The sequence below is a fragment of the Lissotriton vulgaris genome, chromosome 12 (assembly GCF_964263255.1).
Source record: "Lissotriton vulgaris chromosome 12, aLisVul1.2, whole genome shotgun sequence".
Lineage (NCBI taxonomy): Eukaryota > Metazoa > Chordata > Amphibia > Caudata > Salamandridae > Lissotriton > Lissotriton vulgaris.
The window spans coordinates 598,176,722-598,197,800 of NC_141700.1; the positions used below are offsets into that span (position 1 = coordinate 598,176,722).

The 21,079-nt window shown below is 46.0% G+C and overlaps 1 protein-coding gene across 3 annotated transcripts in view; it reads left to right on the forward strand.

The window, feature by feature from the left end:
- ANKRD27 (ankyrin repeat domain 27) overlaps positions 1-21,079 on the forward strand; it is a 719,886-nt gene that overhangs the window by 619,354 nt on the left and 79,453 nt on the right. For all 3 annotated transcript variants that reach the window (XM_086945455.1, XM_086945456.1, XM_086945457.1), the window contains 2 exons: positions 2,192-2,306; positions 13,654-13,741. In XM_086945455.1, coding sequence (XP_086801581.1) covers positions 2,192-2,306; positions 13,654-13,741 — 203 coding nt within the window. The remainder of the gene's footprint in view (positions 1-2,191; positions 2,307-13,653; positions 13,742-21,079) is intronic.

A 21,079-nucleotide genomic window follows, 5' to 3' on the forward strand; every position in this document is an offset into this window, starting at 1 on the left:
CCTCCCTCACTCCCCTTCCCTCACTCCCCTTCCCTCACTCCCCTTCCCTCACTTCCGCCTCCCACCCTCTGCCTCCCTCCCTCTGCCTCCCTCACTCCCTCCCTCACTCCCCTTCCCTCACTCCCTCACTCCCTTTCCCTCCCTCCCTCTGTCTCCCTCCCTCTGTCGCCCTCCTCCCTTTCTCTGTCTCCCTTTCTCTGTCTCCCTTTCTCTGTCTCCCTGTCTCTGTCTCCCTTTCTCTGTCTCCCTTTCTCTGTCTCCCTTTCTCGGTCACACTCACCCTCCCTTTCCCTCCCTCTTCCTCGGTCTCCCTCCCTTTCCCTCCCTCTTCCTCGGTCTCCCTCCCTTTCCCTCCCTCTTCCTCGGTCTCCCTCCCTTTCCCTCCCTCTTCCTTGGTCTCCCTCCCTTAACCTCCCTCTGTCATCTCACCCTGCCTCTGTGTGCCTGGGCAGAGACAGCTTCCCGGGCACACACACATACACACACAGCCGCACCCGAGCACTTCACAGGTCTTTAAAAGACCATTTGTATGTTAATGGGGCTTTTGTATTTCTCCTCTTCTTAGGCCCCTGCAGCTCCACTCTGGCTATCACTGAAATGAATCACCCGGCCCCCACAGAGCAGCAGAGTCTCTCGGAGTCGTGCTCCGGTTGCAGACACTCTTTAAAAATGTTTTTATAAAACACGGGTACTGCAAGGTCCGTGGGCCGCCAGGGAAGGCTTGCCGGGCCGCTAGCGGCCCGCGGGCCGTACTATGAGTACCCGTGGCCTAGACTGTTGGGTCCAGCTTGATGGGCATTTAATCAATTCGGCCCTCCAGGACTGCTAAGGATAATGCAGTCCACAGACTCCCCTTCGGGAAGAGGTTGCTTTGGTATCCATTCTAAGGTAAGGAATCTGCTGCTAGAAGCCTCTATCAGATGAACAAGTTACTTATCTTTGGTAACGCCTTATACGAGACTCTGTCTAGTTGGAGATTCCTTAGCGGACCCTCCCATACACTCTGCTTCTGTGAACTCATTTTGTTAGGCAATAAATGTCTGCACACTAGTACATCAGCATTCTGTTGTGGCACCATGCTTCTGGCAAGGAAATGTCACGTTAAGTAGCTGATGTCAGCACTCAGGCACAGCGCAAGTCGCACCCAGGGCAGACGACGACGCCGACACAGACGCAGAGGCAATTCATGCTACCTACCGGCACGCAGAGCGACTGTTTGAAAATTTCCGGATCCAATCTGACGCCTGGAGAATATTCTAAGTTAAGGAATCTCTGTCTAGATCGTCTCTAACAGGTAAGTCATTAGCAAAGGAAAGTAACTTGTTCTTCTAGCTCAAACGACTAGTATCATCATACAACTTCTCAAGGTTTGCTATAGAAACCTCCACAGATGTTTCTATAACAGTCTTAAAATCTTCGGATATAAAAATCGTGTCCTAAATATCATTTACAAAGATATTGCCCCAGTGGATTTAATAATAAAAAATCTAAACCAAGTGGGATGACATTTCTGTACACCTTATTTAGGCCACAATATTTATGGCAGACGGTATTTCTGTATACTATATTCTGATATTCAAACCACTGTTTCATCATCTTCACCATTATTCGTATACCATCCCCTGCAGCTTTTCACAACCCTGTCTGCCAGAATTTAAGACTTTAAATGGAGCTGCTCAACTATTTATAAGACTAATGAAAGTGGACTCCCAGTTCCACAGCTCAGTTGAGGTGTCCAGTTTACGACTCTTTTAATGAAAGAGGACAAAGATTGGGTTTGGCAATCAATTTGTCTGGCATTCGGTATTGTTTTCTAGAAATCTCTTTTATGCGGGTTTACTGAACATTCTAAGAAGCTTTTTGTAAAATCTAAAATTACGATTTTTGTTTGCTGTTTTTTTCTTCTTTCTGACAGTAATTTGAAATGTGATTACACCTCAGTTTCTGTTGTCAGATTTATAAAGAACTGTAACTGAGCCAGTTCTATACTTTCACGTTTGCCTTTGACCCTTGTGCACAGGCTAGTTAGGAGATTTATTCATCACAAAGTGATTATTTCAGGATGTAAACCACCATTGGAAAATGAATGCACGTCTAGAATGTCTTTTATCTTTGTTACACAAAGGTTTCTTGAGCAGTTTTGGGAAACTCAGGTATTCATTTTTATTTGCATTGTTTGTATTTTTTTAAGAATTCTAAGATTATGAAGCTACTACAAGCTGCCTCCGAAAATGGAACCTCTGTACCAGTGGAAGAACCAGTAACAACAATTATTCAGAGGCGCAATGCCAAGATAAGGAAGAAAAGTAAGCATTTATTTTTCGTAGTCTATGCTTCCCGCCCTATGTTGTGCTCCATGCCTGCTCTTAGGAAGGTGTCTGTGGCCATTAATTAAGAAAGAAAGGTTGTGTAAGTAGATACCGCTGTGAGTGGATAACTGGTATAGATAGCCTGGGGTTAATCTTACCAGCCTAAAGATTATCTGCCTAAGGTCAAGGTTATGTCCTCAAGTGCTGTAAACCTCTCAGAAGGCCGCTAGTGCTAATGGAATTTGAAAAGGGGTTATGGGATTGTAATGTTAGCTAGTGGCAAAGATTTGTTTTCTGTGAGTATTATTTAGAAAGTTTCCTGTGTACAGTTGAGGTCGCACTTCAAGGTGTCTAATTCTGTTGTGTTGTACTTGTACCTCACTTTATGCCTGATATTTTCTGTTTCAATTTGAAAAATTGTCAAGGAATAGAGAAATAGACACTTGGTTTTATGGGGCATTTCAAACTAAGCCCAAGCAATTTTCGGTTTGACTTATTCACCTCAATGCCATGCATTAGTAGCGCTCTTTCACCACCAATGGCCTCTTAGGTTTGACGCAACCCTTGTACCTAACCGGTCAACAGACTCCTATATGGTTCTAAGGAAAGGGCAAGGAGTGGAAACTGCATTACGCAAATAGAGCTACAGGAGTCATGTTCACTTTGCCATGGATGCTGTTTTCATGATCTCTTTGGTCAGCGTAGCAAGCAGTGCCAGCAGTAACAGCCTCCTCAGGGGTCATCCTAAATCTGGAAATTCTTGCAATAGCTCCTGCCCGAAATATGTGACACTTTTGATCTCTGGTACAACGCCATCCTGCCTCTGGACATGATGACACCGAGATGCATAAAGACGCCACAGCTGCATTCCGATCTCTGTTCCTCTTTTTTTCACAACCGTTATAGCAGATCCGGAACTCCGCTGCTACTGAGTCTTTTAACCAAAGTCTGAAGTCTTAGACAGTGTGTAGGTATGTCCCCCTCGAAGACAACAGGTCTCTAGCTGTGCTGTGCATGTTAGAAGCAGATGTCATTGACGGACCCACACAACATCGGGTTATAGTGCCTCAGGACCATGCATGACTCCAAGTTATGGTACAAGAGTTCCATGAGACACTTTAAGGCCATTAGGGACAAATAGGCCAATCTCTAGATCGTAGAATACTGGAAGTGAGGCTGGTGTTGGTAAGATAGCCCTCGCCAGGTAGGTCTAATGTCAAGTCAAAAGACCAGTCTTAAGGATTAGTCCAGGAAGAAACACAAAAACATAACCAAAGTTCCTTGACATCTAGGCGCTCCCAATCCATGGAGCTATTGCACAGTTGGTGATCTCACACTTAGTCTGTCCTCTGCGTCCAACTTCAGTTCATGCCAAACTAGGAACTAATGTGCCTAGGTTCTGTTGGAAGCTACCCGCTCTGTAGCAGGTTACAGTCTTCGGGGAGGCAGTGTTGCAGAAATTTAAATTCATCCGGGTTCCTTGTAGTGTGTCTTTCTGGGTCATGGATCCATTGGAGCCTCCTGTTGGACTTGATCCGGGAGGCCCCGTCCCCTTGCCCACTGTGGCCCAAAGTCAGCCTACTCTGTCAATGGTTCTGTATTGTGCCGTAATCTTTATGATGCAAGCCCTGCCTTCTGGTCTTTTGTCAGCTCCTGGTCCTCTACCAGTTCTAGCCTTGAATATGGAACCATCTCCAGCTAAATCTCCCCAACCTTCCACCGACCCCCCTCAACCCGCCCCCTTATCAATAGCTGTACTAGCAGAGTGTGGAGGGTGTTTTGGGGGCAGATTTGAACTGTCATGCTTCTGGCATTAAAGACAACCACTTAGATGGCATCTTTCTTGGAAACCTCTCCAGCATTTGCCCTGGATTCACCTTTAGGTCCTCCTATAGAGGAAAGTGTCTCCTTTGCAGTAGGGGTTTAGGGCTCAGGAAGAGATGGAATTGTGGCTACCCACAGAGGGACTAACTCTAACATTCTCTTAGAAATGTTGCAAGTCAATAAAGTTAGTCAACTGTGCTGTACTTGAGACTTGAAGCTGTGATTACCATACACCCGTTTGTTAATCATACGACCGTAACATGTAAACCCACAACCCCAACCCCAAAAAAATCTGTAGTTCGCATCCAAGCTGGGTGAATTGGGTGGTTACTGTGACAGGTTGAATGATCTCATTGATTCTCCCAATTTCCCATCCTTGTTGAACTTTGGGAAATCACATGATACTGAGCTATCCTTTCAAACCTGGTCAGTTCAAAAGTACAGAGCAAGGGAGAATCTCTATTTTATTCTTGTTGCAGAAAATAACTTACCTTTGTTTTGTCAGTTGTAGAGAGTCCTTAATTTCTGAGGTTGTCCTATCCTCAGTGGGCACCTTCAAAGAGGGGAAAAAAACACGAGTCAGTAACCCAGAGGTAAGGCACTGCTGTGCAGTTTCTCAAAGCTGTTGGTCCTTAGCGGTTAGGCCAATTCTTCAAAGAATCTTTATAGTTTTCTGTAGCATGCTCCACCCAACAGCAAGAATGTATTTTTATACAAGACAAGAACATTAGTAAAGCACTGCATTGGAGGGGGAAAAAATTAGAGAGAGCATTTGAAATCTGTAACTTTGAGTACATGATAGATTTGATGGCTAATCAAGGCATCTGGAGCACATGAGTGAATTACTTCACTTTATTCAATCACGATTAAGGAAGAATTGTGAAATTGAAAAAAAGGAATAACTGCTTGATAAAAGGTAGAGAAGTAAATGCTGCTTGAGAATTAGGTTAAGAGGCAGTGACGTTAACTGCTTATATGAATTACTGTTTGTGATCACATGAAATAAAGCACTGGGGTGATATACTTCTTAAGCAAAGGATAGTCTGCTCAGAGTAAAAACTCGCTAAATCAAATTTGATTGAACCATTCAGGCTTCACCTACAATGTAGCAATATGAAAGGCAACTCTACTAGGCAAAGGTATGAAAGGGTGGTTATTCTTGTATGCAACTAGTTCAAGAAAGAAAGTATAACTTTAGATATCACTGTTATTCTAAGTTGTAATCTTGGCCTCTTTGCTTTTCAGTCTTGAGGAAAACCAGAATGGCCCAACACCAAACCAAAGCTTTAGCAGTTTTCAACAATTAACAAGTAAACAGGCGGTGCCAGAGAGCAGTACCATAACTATTCTTTCTTTCCCTATCATTCCCAACCACTCTTTCCTCCACTTGGCAGTGTGAAGCTCCTTCTTGCATTCTGGAGACGTCATTATAGAGTTAGGGCTTGGTGGGAAATTCATAGCTCACCACAGGACAATACATTGTGATGGATACTTCTAACTGCAGACTCCTCATCTTGCAAATTTTCCCCCAGGCACCAGACTGCATCTCAAAGATTTTCTCAGCAGTTTTCTCTTGCACGTAGAGGTTGCGTTGTGCAGCTCTGCGTTGGGTACGTACTTCCTCAGAAGTGACGTTGGGCCCTACATATACCTCATCTCTGCGCACTGACGCCAATTGCTTTCTATCCTTGCCATCCACTGTAGATCTAGAGCACACTCTGTAAACTTCTGTCAGCACAAACTCTTTTTTTCTTCAACCTTTCTGCAGTGTGCAAGGGGCATGTCTCCTCCAAAAACAAGGTTTAAACCTTGTAAAGATTGTCATAAGCATATGACAGTGACGGACCGGACGGATGTGTGTACTGTGTAGGCTCCTCACATGATCCAATGATGTGTGAGGAATGCACATAAATGAACCTGAAGGCCATCAGGGACCGCAAGGCCTAGTTATATGTTGTGGAGCATCAACGAAAAGCCATGTTCTTGCAATTTATCCTATGACCTTCAAAATCCAGGTCATCCGGTAAGTCAAAGAAGAATAAGAGCTAAAAATCCAAACACTGCTCCCTTTCATCCCGTCACTCCCGCCACAAAGTCGCACAATGCCCCTGGTACATCCAGGCCGCGAACCCTGTCCCTGTCATCAGAACTGACTCCAGCCCTCATCCCAATGCAACCCACATTCCTGGGTCCATCTGCAACACTGCAAAAGATTCGGGAATTCAGAGACATGTTGCGATTAGTTCATACTCCACCAGATCCCTCTGGAGTGCCTACAGGCCCTAAGAATACAAGGGGTCCTGCTGGCGGATCTGTCCTTGATGTCAACTGTGCCCCTCGATCCCTCTGCAGGGTCACCCTCCACTTTGGGGCCAGCAACAACCCCTATATAATCCACGGGCCTGAGACTGATGCTCCAACCTCTGCCAACTCCACCACTTAGGTGGGGGAGGCGAGGTGGAGCACAACTCTCAGTCCCCACCATCTTGCAGATGGGGGAACCAAGCCAAACTAGAGTGAGGCCTATGCCCCCCTCCCACTGGTGGGTGGAATAATAGGGGGTGTACCCACCCCAGGGAAGAGACCCATTGGTCCCAACCTTCTTATCTACATTGATTCATCACTTGTTGAGATACAACCTCTCACATAAATATAGTTATAACTGCATTGGTTCGTTATGGAGGGAAGACCTGCTAGGATGAACCTGTTGGATGTCGAAAAGGCATTTGACAAATTCTCTTTGCAGTTTTTGTGGTGGGGATGCAGTCAATGGTTTTCGGCCCATCTTTTCTGGAGTGTGTTCTAGCTTTGTACACTTCATTGACTGCCTGTATTGTTTGTGGGAGGTGCTCGTTAGAGCCTATTCAGATGAACAAGAGTACACAGCAAGGCTCTCTCCTCTCACCACAGCTTTTTGCGCTGTACCTTGATCCCTAGATCTTCAAAAAAGACCGTTTTTCTTCCTTCTTTATGCCTTCACAAATTATATCTCAAAGTCCTTGCTAATTTGATCTCCTCCCCTTCTAGTGCCGTAACCGCGATCAAAAAGGCTGCCAAACAATTTGAGCAGCTTCCCGGATGTAAGCTTAATGTTGATAAAAAAGCAGGTGGTGAGTAATGTCTCTGCTCTAAGATCAGAGCTTTGCCTTACTAGGCTGAATCGGTTACTTTTCTGAGCAATATACATAACATTAAAGGATATCATTGAGCTTAATTACAACGCCCTACTTTAAAATAATTGCTGATCTTAAAAAAATTAGATTAATAACATCTAGGCCTTAATGGTAGATGTATTATCAAAATGGCCATACTCCCACATTATCTTTGCATTTTAAATCTATGCCTTTGTATCTTTCCAAAGTCTTTTGAACAAGGTAAGAAGAGTAAGCTGGCAGAAGTTTATCTGGGGATTCAAATAAGCATGTTGTGCAGTACAATATCTTCAACTTGGCCATCATATCAGAGGATTGTCACTACCCTCTCTATGGTTCTATTATATCGCTGGTTTTCCCTTTAGACTTTTTACTGTAATGGGAAAAGAGTAATGGCCATTAGGTGGTTTTTCCTGAGTATCAAGGCATGGGCAGTGTCACTAAGGCCCCGATTTAGATCTTGGCAGTCTTACCACCATCCCACCACGGTGGCAGTTCCAAGTACTCCATTGAGTTGACGGCAGGCCAACTTATTTATTTAAATGTTGCAACAATAGACAGGAGACCTCCGAAGTAGCAGTCTTTTCTGCTGGCTAGCAGTACTCCGTTTCCGGTTGGATTGCACCCAGCCAATTTAGATGTTCCTGTTGTACTGGCAGTGGAGTCCTAACATAGTGGGGCAATGGTGGCATGGAGACAGTTAAGTAATACCTATTTACTTCCCAGGACACATATATGTTGTATATATGTCAATATGTACATGTAGATAATGTGTACTGGCCACTGTTGTTACATATATCATTGCACACCAACAACACACACACAGCATTGACTGTTTACGCGCACCCACCACAAAAGCCTACCTTAGAATCCTGCGATAACTGGGTGGCTGAGCATCTTGGTCAAGTAGCAGCGGCACAGCGAGGGCCTGGACAATGGTGTTGAAGATTGAATCAGTGGTGGGACCCCAAAAAAAGGCAAGTCCCAACCTCTATTTCTTTGTTTCCGCCAGCCCGAGCTAAGAGGTTTCCCTGCCACAGTTGCCTTAACGGAAAGGCACTTCATAATCTAGAGAGCAGGAATCTCAGCGGGACTCCCTCCAACAAACAGCTGATTCAGCTTCTGATGCTGTTGACATAGGGGACGGATTCTGGCAGAGTGGGCAGGACCGCGCAGTCTTCCCTTTAATGCCCTGCCAATATCAAAATGGGGAGGGTGTACTGCCAAGGCAGCGGGCGGGAAGGCCAACAAAAAAACGATGGTGGGATCATTCCCGTCAAGATCTAAATCAGTCCCGAAACGCCTAAAAAGTTCATGCAGACACTTCTATTTCAGACAAATCAGATTCAAAATAATGTCAGTTTATCATTAAATTTGACTGAACTTAAAGCTCTGTAACATTGCTAGCTTCACCCACTCCACACTTTTGGGCTTCAATACTAATTTTTGAAAGCCTAGGTGTGCGTGTTGTAGTACTTGCTGGCAGGAGCTAAATCTCAACACCTTAGGCCAAATGTTGTATGAGATGGGCCTTTTTTATTGCAAGCCCACTTTTTCGGTTTCCTTTCAAATGTGAAGACGACCAAAATAATCTTGAACTGCAACACTGGGCTGCCTTTCATAGTGCACCGCTTTCTTAAATGTGTATGTTGGCATACATACTTTTCCTGCCAAAAAGTGCATTTCATTATTGGCGGAACTTTACATTTTAAATCATAAATTTCTAACTGGGACAACAGACACCAATGCACTTTAGAAATATTAATTTACATTTTACATTTGAATCAGTAACAGTTCAATCTATTAGTTGTAAAATAAAAGCCTTTAGAAGGTCCTAATATATGTGTCATTCAGCAGAAAAATATATATTACAGCAAACCAAGGATAAATGTCAGTGGATTGATAAAGGTCTTAGGATCCCAAGTCATTCATGGTTGAATGCTGTGGACCAGTTTTAGATGGGTTTTGTAATGGTTGGGGTTACAATTATGCATGGACATCTGACTCTTTCACACTTTTTGCTATCCAAACAAAATATCTACATTTCAAAATAGCTATCACTTTACCCAGCTCAAACGTCTACATAGACCACTATGCACATATGTGCACAAACTGTGTGCTGTGTTTCTGTGCCCCCTGCCTCATTCTGTTCCAATGTCTGTGCACTGTTTTGTATTTCCCTTACAGAGATGCTATAAAACTATAATGCAGTTTGTAGAATTCCTTTCAGAGATGGCTCCCGTGTTTAGAAGCAGTCCGCATTGGGGGAACAGCACTAAGGAAATCAATAACAAAAGCATCTGAAAAATAGGTTCTGCAGAACATAAAAAATCCTCTTGTTTGTCGCATGTGTGGCTGTAGATACATATGCTCTGCATACTCCTACCATCTAGTATTGGGCTCAGACGTGTGCAACTTGTTTTCATTCGAAGAAGTATTGAGTCCTGAGATATGGTGACTCGACCTATGACTCATAATGTGCATGTACATCGGCTCCTTTTTCTCTGCTGTCTGTTTCCGCAGAGCCTCTAGGATCCAAGCCTCTTGGTATCCTCTTTTGGCCCGTTCACACTCTCCTAACTTTGGATTACTTAGGTTTGACAATCGGTGTGTCCTGCACCGTTTCATTTACGTTGCGAATCTCAGCCTCTCAAAAATACGCAACACCCCGTTCAGGGCCTCTTCCCCTTTGGGGCCAACTCTGAAGTATTTTACCCTGAAATGATTGTTCTGTGATAGAAAGAACTCCAGTATCCCTGGATAGACCTCCACCAGACTTGCCACCTCTGTCTGTCCCTGGAGCACGACAAGGCCCATCTGCCTCGCCTTTCTCTCTAAGAAAATGCTGCATTATTTTCACGACTCTGCGCCCAACGGCGCATCGATCTGAAGGTGACCCCCTCTTTGCCTCAAAGGAAATAAAGATATTGAGGCGGAACCGCAGCTCAGCACCCTTGTTGGGTTACTTTTCAGCCCAGTTTACACTCTGAGGCAGAGAAACAATCAGCCCCCAACAACGAGCAGAAGAAATCCTTTCCTCCTCCAATTGCCAGTCTCCAAGCTGAGGCTGAGCACCACCTTTGAGGGGGTTGGGCATCAATCTCCCAACCAAGCATAAGGCTTCCGGTCCCCCACTCCCTGAGGGCCATGGTCTGCATTGACAAGGTTCCTGGAGTCTTTGCCTTGCAACTCTGCTGCTGAATTCGACACTGGGCGGGGACACGGGGTAGTGCCGGCCAACCCGACGTTCCAGGGGCCATTCAAGGGTCAGGGCAGTGGGGCCCGGGACTGCCCCTCATCCCCCAAAGACTTGTAAAGTGGCGTTTGGTCGATGCGACCCTTAACCGTGTCCCTTGCCCGCTGTGGGACCTGATGCCGGGGAAGATGCAGCTGGGACCGCACCGTGGTTTTTCGGCCGCCATTTCAGGTGGCGGAGAGAGGGTGAACAAAGCCCTTGCAGGCATCATCAGCTCCTCCCCAAACACCCTTCTGAAGGTGGCCTTCTGTGAGCCCTGCTGGACCAGGGGCCTGGCGCCGAGGGGGCTATGACTAGGGCCACACTGCGACACAACTGCCTTTTCGACCGCCATCTCGGTCGGCGGAGGAGTGAAACCGCTTGAAGACACTGTTGCCCCCCCCCCCTCTGCAGGCAACCTCTTAAATGAACGAGAAGCCCACCTGAGGAGCCCCCAGTCCGGGGGGCCCGACTTCAGCGGCCCGGGCGGGGCCTATGACTCCTCGCAGCTCCCGGTGAGTGTTGGGGCAACGGCTGGAGGACGTCTGGGCCCATCCGGCGCAGTCACTCCCACGCACCACTGACTGCTTTGGGGGGAAGACTGGGGCAGTGGTGGATCCGGCTGCACCAATCGAGCAGCGTGGGATCCTGGGAGAGGGCCTCCTCCACCGATTTCCCCCTCCCCCCCTCACCTCCCCCCCCAGTCCTTGCAATGACCCGCCTAGACCCTGGGCACACTCAGCCAGGCCCAGTCTCCCCATATCCAAGCCATCCACCGCAGTCCAGGTGGCGCCAAAGCCCTAAATCCGAGCTGCCCGGGGGCCTGACATCTGCGCCCTACAGAGCCCTGTAGTGAGCCTAAGTGACACATACGCCTGCCCTGGCGCTGAGTCTACAGTGGGCTGACCCCTGGACTTTCCCTCCTTGATGCGCCTGTGCACAGGGAGAATCAAGCCAGGTTGTAGACATCTTGCCACAAGATGGGCCCAGCAGAGAGGTCAGGCCTCTGCAAGGGCCCCAGTCCTCCTCCTATATAGTTATACACACATCTGAAGTGATTGCATTAACCCGACTGACCTTCCCTACTGGAAAAATGCATCTCCCATATAACAATTAAACATCCATAAATGTTTTTATATAAAGGGTGTGCTTTTTAGTTTACACTTGAGTACCTGTAGGTGAAAGACCAATCGCGTATCTTATCCTGCTTCCACCGTGCTCAGGATCACCATTTCCATACTTATGCAATTCGACCGCTGGTTGAGGATCAAAACCCTAAATTGATACTTGTATAGCGCACTACTCACCCGCAAGGGTCTCAAGGCGCTTGTACGAATACCGCTGTGGAACCCGTCCTGGCTTTCCCTGTGAGGCGTCCACTCCTGGGCACCCCCAGGGTGAAGGCCAGGCATCCTTAGCGTTGTGGGGGCCGTTGTGGAGATTAAGCAAGCTATTACCCAGAGTTGCAGAGTGGGACTCTATGATTAGAATAGGCACCGAGGTGAGAATTATCAGGTCTGTGGAATTTTTGAGCCCAAGACCCGCCGAGGCGGGGAATTGAACCCTGGTCCCGGGCTAGACCTCTGCATCAGGGTCTGCCGCTCTAACCATTGAGCCACACTTCTCCACCCCAGCTCTGCTCTTACAGTGCTTTTATAACTCCTGAAAAAATTCAAGCTTCTTCCTGCTTCCTCACTCCAATCCAAACCCAAACACCTATTACTTATGGACAGGGGGTGTTTAAACTGACCGGGAAAACATGTTGGCATTGAACAGTACAGATGCCCAATAAAACACAAAATTACAACAGATGAGCATGAACACACATGGGCATGGCCTTTGTCAAATACACATGCACCTCTGAGAAACGTTCCACAGACATATGCCAGTAGCAAAACGTTCAAATATATTTAAAGACCAGATTATGCCGGACGAACAGGTTGTTGACAGCAAAATAGGCAAATGCACCAGGCGAGCCCAACACTGTAGACACTTAGCTCAAATCCAAATATTTCAAACACAACAGCTTTGCCAACACGTTCTGTACCTGCCCATGGAGCTCCGCCACCCGGTACCCAAAGAGCATCTGTTCACAACAGCAACCTAGGAGCCGTACATGCCGCTCCAGGCTCCAAAAACATTGGGCAACTCAAGTGTTGGGAGAGAGTAAGATGCACACGTGAGAGCCATTTGACACAGGCTGAGACTGCGCCCCCTGCAGCATGACAAGTAGATACCTCAGGTGGAAGGCAGATTAAGAAAAAAGTAGAGACACTGGCACAGTTATATACAAATAGTTACCTCAAAAGGATCCAAAGAGAGAATCCAATTCGCCCTAATAAGCCTGATGAGCTGCAGGACTACGTAAGCCGCAATGGGAGGTTGGCAGCCACAGCCCCTCTGTAGTGAGAGCTACAGGGGATGCAACCAACAAAAGGGGAGGAGTTGCACTGTCCGTGCAGAGTGGCGCAGTTTATAAATTATTAAAGGGCCGCGTAAAATCTTAAACAATTAATAACAGATGCTTTCAAAGTGGCAAGCATGAGGTGTTGGTGAAAGGCACGTAGAGAATAAGAGAACAGGGTCTGGAGGCAGCGCCGTTCACCCAAAAGTGGCGAGATGAGGGCAGAAAGAAAAGTAGTGCAGTAAAAGAAATATATGGCCACTAGTAAAAAGCTCCATGGAGCGGGGAGGTCGCCAGGGTAGTAACAAAACAGCAACAGGGCAGGACAAATTAACACTGTTCACCAATGAAAGCAATAGAATTTTTAAAGGCAGACCAAGCAACCAATCAAAAAGCAGGGGCGAGTTCAATGCCCCCAGAAGGGATTACAGCATGCTTTGCAGAGTAGTCCATGCGCGCTGCCTCTAGGCTCGACTTAAAAAGCGGATATTCGTTCTGCTTTCACCCACATTAGAAATGGTGTTGGTCACATGAACCTGATGGTTACAGCTCTTACAATTTTACAAGTGGTTATTATTTTGAAATGTTTAGGGGCCTAGCTGAAGATGTTATGTGTTTTTATAAAGAATACAAAGCAGAATTTTGGTGGTAGCTAGGACAATTTCATAATAAATAAGTAGTTTATCTGCACGAAATTTCAAGATGACCGTGTTTCCTTTCTTTTCAAAGCATCTTCTAACCCAAGACAGAAAATGATAGATGATGAGGTGCGCAGGAAGCGTGCACACCTTGTCCAATCGATAAATCAGTTTAACAAGTAAGTATGGTGACCTGTGTGGGTATTCTTATTTCATTAGCTTTGTTAGACTGTGTGTATTCCTTTCATTAGTCTTCTGTTCTTGTGTTGAGTTTCACATTTAAGCAGTGACCTGATGCCATTTAGTGGAAAAGTACAAAAATGCCCAGCGGTTAATTTCATACCGATGTAACCTAAAGCTGTATTTTTAGGTCTAAGCCTTCTAGACAGCACACCTGTCTAGTTTGCCAACAACATATTGGGGGACATTTGGAAAGATTCCTTCAGAATCCAATTCCGTTGTTTACCATGGGTTTGTATCTCACATTTGCTTGCTTCCTGTTTGCCGGCTCTCTTTGTTTCAGGCTGTCCAGCTCGAGTAGTTGTAGCTGTAGTCTTCTACCAGTGCTCAATTTCAGTAAACAGGCCTTTAAATCTTGTTCCTATCTTGTTACATTTGCTGTGCATTCAAAGACAGAGGTCAAATGTCAGAGTTTGTCTTCAGAGGGAGCATGGGGTTTACTTTTCTTTCTCTGACTTAAAAGTGAGAGGATTTATGTGACAATCATGCTGGCTCTAGGGGAGTGCTTGAGGAAGGCTGTATGATGTTATTTTTTCTACCACACAGCAAAACGTAAATGTCCTTAAATGAACTGTGCAAATCTTTCAGAAGTAGAAAAGCCCAGATGAAACACCTTTTTTGCTAATTCTGAAGTGTGGCAGAAACTAATACTTTAAAACGATCAAAACAATTCAATACATTAGGGAATGACGTTTCCACACATTATTTAACCGCTGTATACTTTTATCAGTGAAATGGTCTGTCTGCTAACTTCACTCCATGCATCTCTACTCTACTCTACACCACTCTACTCTATGCCAATGCAATCAAGGACACTCTACTCTTTGCCACGGCACTCTTCGCCACTCCAGTCTAGGTCTCGGTACTCTATACCGCCCGAGTCTAGGCCATGGCACTCTACACTGCTCCAGTCTAGGCCACACCACTCTAAACTGCTCCAGTCTAGGCCACGCCACTCTACAACGTTCCACTATAGGCCGATCCACTTTATACCACTCAAGTCTAGTCAGCTCCACTTTTCACAGCTCCAGTCTAGGCCACTCCACTTTACACTGCTCCAGTCTAGGCCACTCTACTTTACACTGCTCCAGTCTAGGCCACTCCACTTTACACTGCTCCAGTCTAGGCCGCTCCACTTTAAACCGCTCCATTCTAGGCTGCTCCACTTTTCACAGCTCCAGTCTAGGCCACTCCACTCTACACCACTGCAGTCTAGGCCGCTCCATTCTATACCGCTCCAGTTTAGGACCGCTCCACTGTTCACAGCTCCAGTCTAGGCCGTCCCTCTGTACACAGCTCCAGTCTAGGCCACTCCGCTCTACACTGCTCCAGTTAAGGCCACTTCATTCAGTCTACACCACTGAACTATATGCCAATACACTCTACTCTTTACCACTCCACGCCCGTGTACTATATGCCAATCCACTGTACGCCACTCTAATCTACTCTGTGCAACTGCACTCTATGCCACTGCCCTCTACACCACTTCACTTTGTGCCATTACTCTATGCCACTCTGCTCTATGTCACTGCACTCTACTCTGCACCCCTCCACTCTACACCACCTCACTCTACTCTGCACCACTTCACTTTACTCTGCACCACTCCACTCTGAAACTACTCTGCAGCACTGCACTCTACGCCACTGCTGTAATCGCCACTCTGCGCCACTGCGCTCTACAACACTCTACTCTGCAACATTTCACTCCCTGGCACTGTTAGAAATGGGGTCTCTAGTTGGCAGAGGTGTGCACCCTGTCCAATTGGGGAACCACCACTCTATTCCGGGTAAGTCAGATACACACTAAAAGATAACCTGTACTCACCCTCGGGTAGCTTGGAACAGAGCAGTCAGGCTTATCCAAAGGGGGAATGTGTAAAGTATTTGTGCAGCAGACACACAGTAACACAATGAAAACCCTTCAAAAAGACTCCACAGAAGTTTAGAAAACTAGACAATCATTTTATCAACAAATCAAGACCAAATCAACAAAAACTAAATAAGTAGAAGTTGAGTTATGAATTTTTAAAGAATAAAATGAGTTTTAGCTCTTAGGAACAGTAAGAGGTGCCTATGGGGGTTTCCTGGCTGCGCTGGACCGGGGCAAAGTCAACCGTTCAGGCGGACTGCAATAGAGCACAGGCTGGGGAAAAGAGCCACACAGGACTGGTAAACCGAGTACCTTGATTTGGTTGCAACAGCGAGATGCGGGGTGCAGAGGAGCATTGCGTCGATGTCTGGCCAGCAGTTCAGGTGATGCATCGATTTTCCTCACGCATTTCAGCAATGCGTTGTGTCTGTTGAGCGAAGCGCCAGTTCCAAGTGCGGTGGTTCCAAAGAAAATGCACCGGGCTAATTCACGCTTGAGAGGCAATGAGTCTATCTTCTTCATGCAGTGGCGGCGATGCCTGGGTTCCAAAGCTGTGGTTCTGGACGCAATGCGATAGTTCTGAGTGTGATGTGCCAGTTCTATACCCGCAACAGGGTTGATGCACCTTTTCTGCTACTTGCAGACTGCAGATGTGTCGATTTCTCTGGCGCAAGTATCTGGGTCCACTTCCAGTGAAACAGGAGCAGGGGTAAAGGCCTTGTTAGCCCTGAGCCTCAAGCAACAGTAGGCAAGCAAACAAGCCTTTGGAGATTACTTCATTTGTAGGGCAAAGTCGAGCTCTCCTCAGCAGGGTCAGAGAGCAGCAGGCAGTAGGGCAGCACGGCAGAAAAACAAACTTTCTAGGTCAGCAGTACAGCAGAGTGTCAGTCTTTGATGCAGCACAACAGTTCTTCTGACAGGGTCCAGTTGTAGTTCAAGAAGTGTCTGATTTGATGGGGTCAGAGCCCCAGTACTTCTACACAGTTGTGCCTTTGAAGTGGGGTGGCTTCAAAGAAGGGTCTTTGAAGTGCACACAGTCCTTTCTTCCCAGCCCTGGCTCCAAACTGTCAGCAGGGGATACTTAGCCCTTTGTGTAGGGACAGGACACTAGCTATTCATTTGCAAGGGTTAGCTCCTCCCTCCTGTTCTGTCCAAGAAGGGCCATCAGAATGCAGATGAGTGCTCAGACACACCTAACGTACTTGTGTTTTTGGCTGTCTAGAGGGAATGCACAAAGTGAAGCTGTCACCCACCCCAAATGTGTATTGGAGACAGGCTGCAGGCACACAGAGTAGTAAGAGGAGCGAAATGTCAACTTTCTAAAAGTGACATTTCTAAAATAGTAATGTCTAATCCATCTTCACAAGTAAAGAGAATTTGCCATTACCATTCCAAAGATATCAAACATGATACTACCACTCCCTGCTAATCAGTAATTACACCTTAAAAGTGTATTAAGGAATTTCCAATGTTAGCCTGTGAGAGGAGTAGGTGTCAGGAGACCAAACAACTTCCACAGGAGTCGACGATGGTCCCAACGCCCCACCACTAGTATCCCCACCAGCAAGGCAATTCCTGGTGATGGCAACAGCAGGGGGGAAAGGGGAAGTGGATAGAAAGAGAGACTGCCTTGGAAGATATGTTCACTGGACACCTCCAGTGCCTCAGCGTCACTGTATGGGACTAGATATACTGAATCTGTATGGGGAAGAAACAGTCATGCAACAAACATACTACCAATTTCTTTCTATATGCTTATTACTAAATATTACACTTTCATACCCTACGGTCCGGAGGCAATTGCTTCTCTCTATGTTGAAGAGTTATTCCATATATAAAGTCTCTTGGAATTCTCTTATCAGTTTGCTAGGTCTATACTCAAATTCAGTCTTTGTAGAATTATTGACCTTGCATGCATGTCTTGTGAATACTCATGTGACACCAAGTATGGTATCTAACTTCCTGCTACTGAGTCCATTAAAATAATGACTAAATCTTTGACGCTCAAATAAACAGTACCTTATCTTCCTGCTGGAATCCACAGGATACAGGCTTACCAAACAATGTCTTCCTCTTGAATAGCAGACTCCTTATTGTGAGGCACCTTAACACAAGATATGAGATAGCCAAGCGTTCTTGCCACAATAAACTTCAGGAGAAAAGGAATAAGCTGTTACCCGCTTTGCCAGGAAAGTCCGTATGACTTTTTCGTAAGCGCTTCAACGTTAAAGATAATACAGTCTTAGTTGTGCATGCAAAAAAACTCGACCGCTTACACTGAAGCTCGAAGGAAATGAAATAAATTGCTCTGCCGGTTTCCAAAATTGAGACACTCTCCAACTCGCCTCACAGAATCTCTCACAGAAGGCAAATTCGATCGTAAGACGCGACGCGTCTCACGCTACAGTTGAAGTGCACTGTTTCTCACCAAAACAAGTGCGTTTGAATCTTCTGGCTCTCGTGCGCTGGGAAACACTAGAGCGCTGATCCAGGACTGTCATATCAAATCCTCTGACTGTCTCATTCGCCATTTGCAAGTTCTTGACTAAGCTGGTTAACAGACTTCTATTTGAAGCATGTTGCCTTTTCCAATGTGGGTATTTAACTGATGCCTGAAAATGCTTACTCGCCTTCCTGTCACTCCCACACAAACCAGCACTCACCACCACGGTCCTGACAGTAGGCCTCACAGTAGTGAAAAACACATTTGAGTGTTTTGTAACTACCAGGACATGCAGAACTTAAAAGTGCATGACCTACCTTTTTCTTACGCAGCACCCTACCCTTGGGGCTACCTAGGGCCTACCTTCGGGGTGACTTATGCGTAATAAAAGGGGAGATTGAGGCTTGGCAAATATTTTTAAATGGCAAGTTGAAGTGCCAGTAAACTGCACACCTGTGCCTTGCAGGGGCAGGCTTGAGACTGGTTTGAAAGGCTACTTGTTTTGGTGGCAAAAATTATGCTACAGGCCCACTAGTAGCATTGAAGTTACAGGCCCTGGTTATATGGTATGCCACTTTGCAAGGGATTTATAAGTAAACTAAATATGCCAGTTGTATTTACACCAATGTTACCATGTTTAGAGGAAAGGCACATGCACTTTAGCACTGATAAGCAGTGGTAAAGTGCTCAGAGTCTTAAGGCTAACAATAAGATACTGCAAAAAGACCACTCTAAGGATGAAAGGTATAACGGCCACTAAACTCTGACACTCTACTCTGCAATACTGCACTCTCCACCACTATACTCTATACCACTCTATCTTGCACTCTATGCCACTGCACTCTGTGCCACTCTATACCACTTCACTCTATGCCACTGCAATCTACTATGCACCACTCTAATCCACACCATTGTATTCTATGACTTTGCATTGTACGCCACTGATCTATGCTGCTGCACTCTACGCCAATATACTCTGCAGCTCTCTAAGCCAATGCACTCTACATGACTGTTAACCCCATGCCATTGCACTCGACACCACTCTATGCCACACTGCACTCCACTCTGCAATACTGCACACCACGCCTCTGTACTCTGCATTACTCCACTCTGCGCCACTGCACTGTATGCCTCTGAAGCTCTACGGCACTATACTCTGCAGAACTACATTCTTTGCCACTCCACTCTACTCTGCCTCACTCCACTGAACGCCACTTCACTCTACAGAACTCTACTGCACTATATGTCACTATACTCTGCAGCATGGCACTCTATGCCACTGAACTGTACACCACTATACTCTGCTCTGCATCACTTCACTCTACGCAACTCTACTGTGCATTACTCCATTCTACACCACTTCAGTCTGCAGTAATCCACTCTACACCACTTCACTGTACGCCACTGCACTCTCCAGCACTAAACTCTGCACAACTCTACGCCTCTGCGGTCTGACACTCTACTCTGCACAACTGCACTTTATGCCACTGCACTTTACTATGCAACACTCTAACCTATGCCATTGCATTCTATAATGTGCATTGGACGACAATGAATTCTGTGGCGCTGCACCCTACACCTCTGCACTCTATATATCACTTTACACTGCAACTCTCTATGTTGTAGCAGGCCTCAGCCAGACCCGCTAGTGCAAGGGGTTTGCCCTTCTCTGCACAAAGTCCTCAGACCAATAGGAAGAAGTTGGCACAGAAACTGGAATAGAAAAAGTAACATTTATTACACCTCATGAGGTGGTGCTACGGTTCAAATAGTACCCTTCGGTATTGCAAGAAGTAGCACCACGAGCCAAGAAAGCATGGTTTATTTATACCCGCAAATGGGCTCAAAAGAAGGCGGTACAAACACAAGAGCACAGTTTATGTACATATAAGGTAATATTGAGAGCCACAATCGATCAGGGAGGAGCTAACAGTTTTGGGGGTCGGCAAACACATTCCTATCTGGAACTAATCACTAACAGATGTGGACCCTATTTGACATGCGCAAAAGTGAGGGATGCTAAATATAACTTGTTGCCGGGCAGATTTCAAGCGCCGTGGACAGGAAGATAGGACAAAGCACATGGTCGGCACGAGGCAGCATGTAGCAGACAAGATGGCTGCCGTAAATACAAAATGGAGTCCGCTAAATGTCAAGATAATGGCTAGAACTAAGATGTCTTCTGCTAATGCTTAATCTAATCGCTGTCAAATTACATCTATACCAATGCACTCTACACCAGTTCACTCTACTCCACTGTACGCCACGCGACTCCATTCCATGCCACTCCAATACACAACATTCCATGTCACTCCGCTCTGACACTCTACTCTTCACCATTCCACTCTACGACACTCCACACCACTCTTCTCTACGTCACTAAGTTTTAGCCATGCTAAACAGCAGCCACACTGGTGTACAACATGGCTAAAACACATTGGCAAAGCCAATAGCTCTTGCATAGGCGAGACCAATTGGCTTTGCCAATGCTTGTTAACCCTGTATTTAGCAGTCACAAACGTAGATAGGTGACAACAGTATGATAGATGAGGTTATAGAACACAAGATTACTTCCTGCTAGTATCATTTGGAGTGATTTAGGGGGAAATGCCTATCACAAGAACAGAGCACCAGCGGCATCTGACTGATTCTGCCCTGTTGCACTTGGCAGTATTCTCTTAGTGCAAAATGCATCCTCGCGTCCATTTTGGACACAAGTGCATTTTGCACTAAGAAGATAGCACTAGATGCAGGGTAATGCTCCTTGCATAATTCAGCATAATTTGCTGTAATTTCACGTAATTACGCTACAGCAAATTATGAGAGGTACGCCCACTCCTTTGGCCAAATGTGTAATGTTGGAAGAAAGGTAGCTCTGAATAATAGGTTGTAGAATTGCATACTGCTCTTAGATTAGCAGTCAGCCAACCAACTTGGTGGTCTCTGATGAGGTAGGATGTTTAT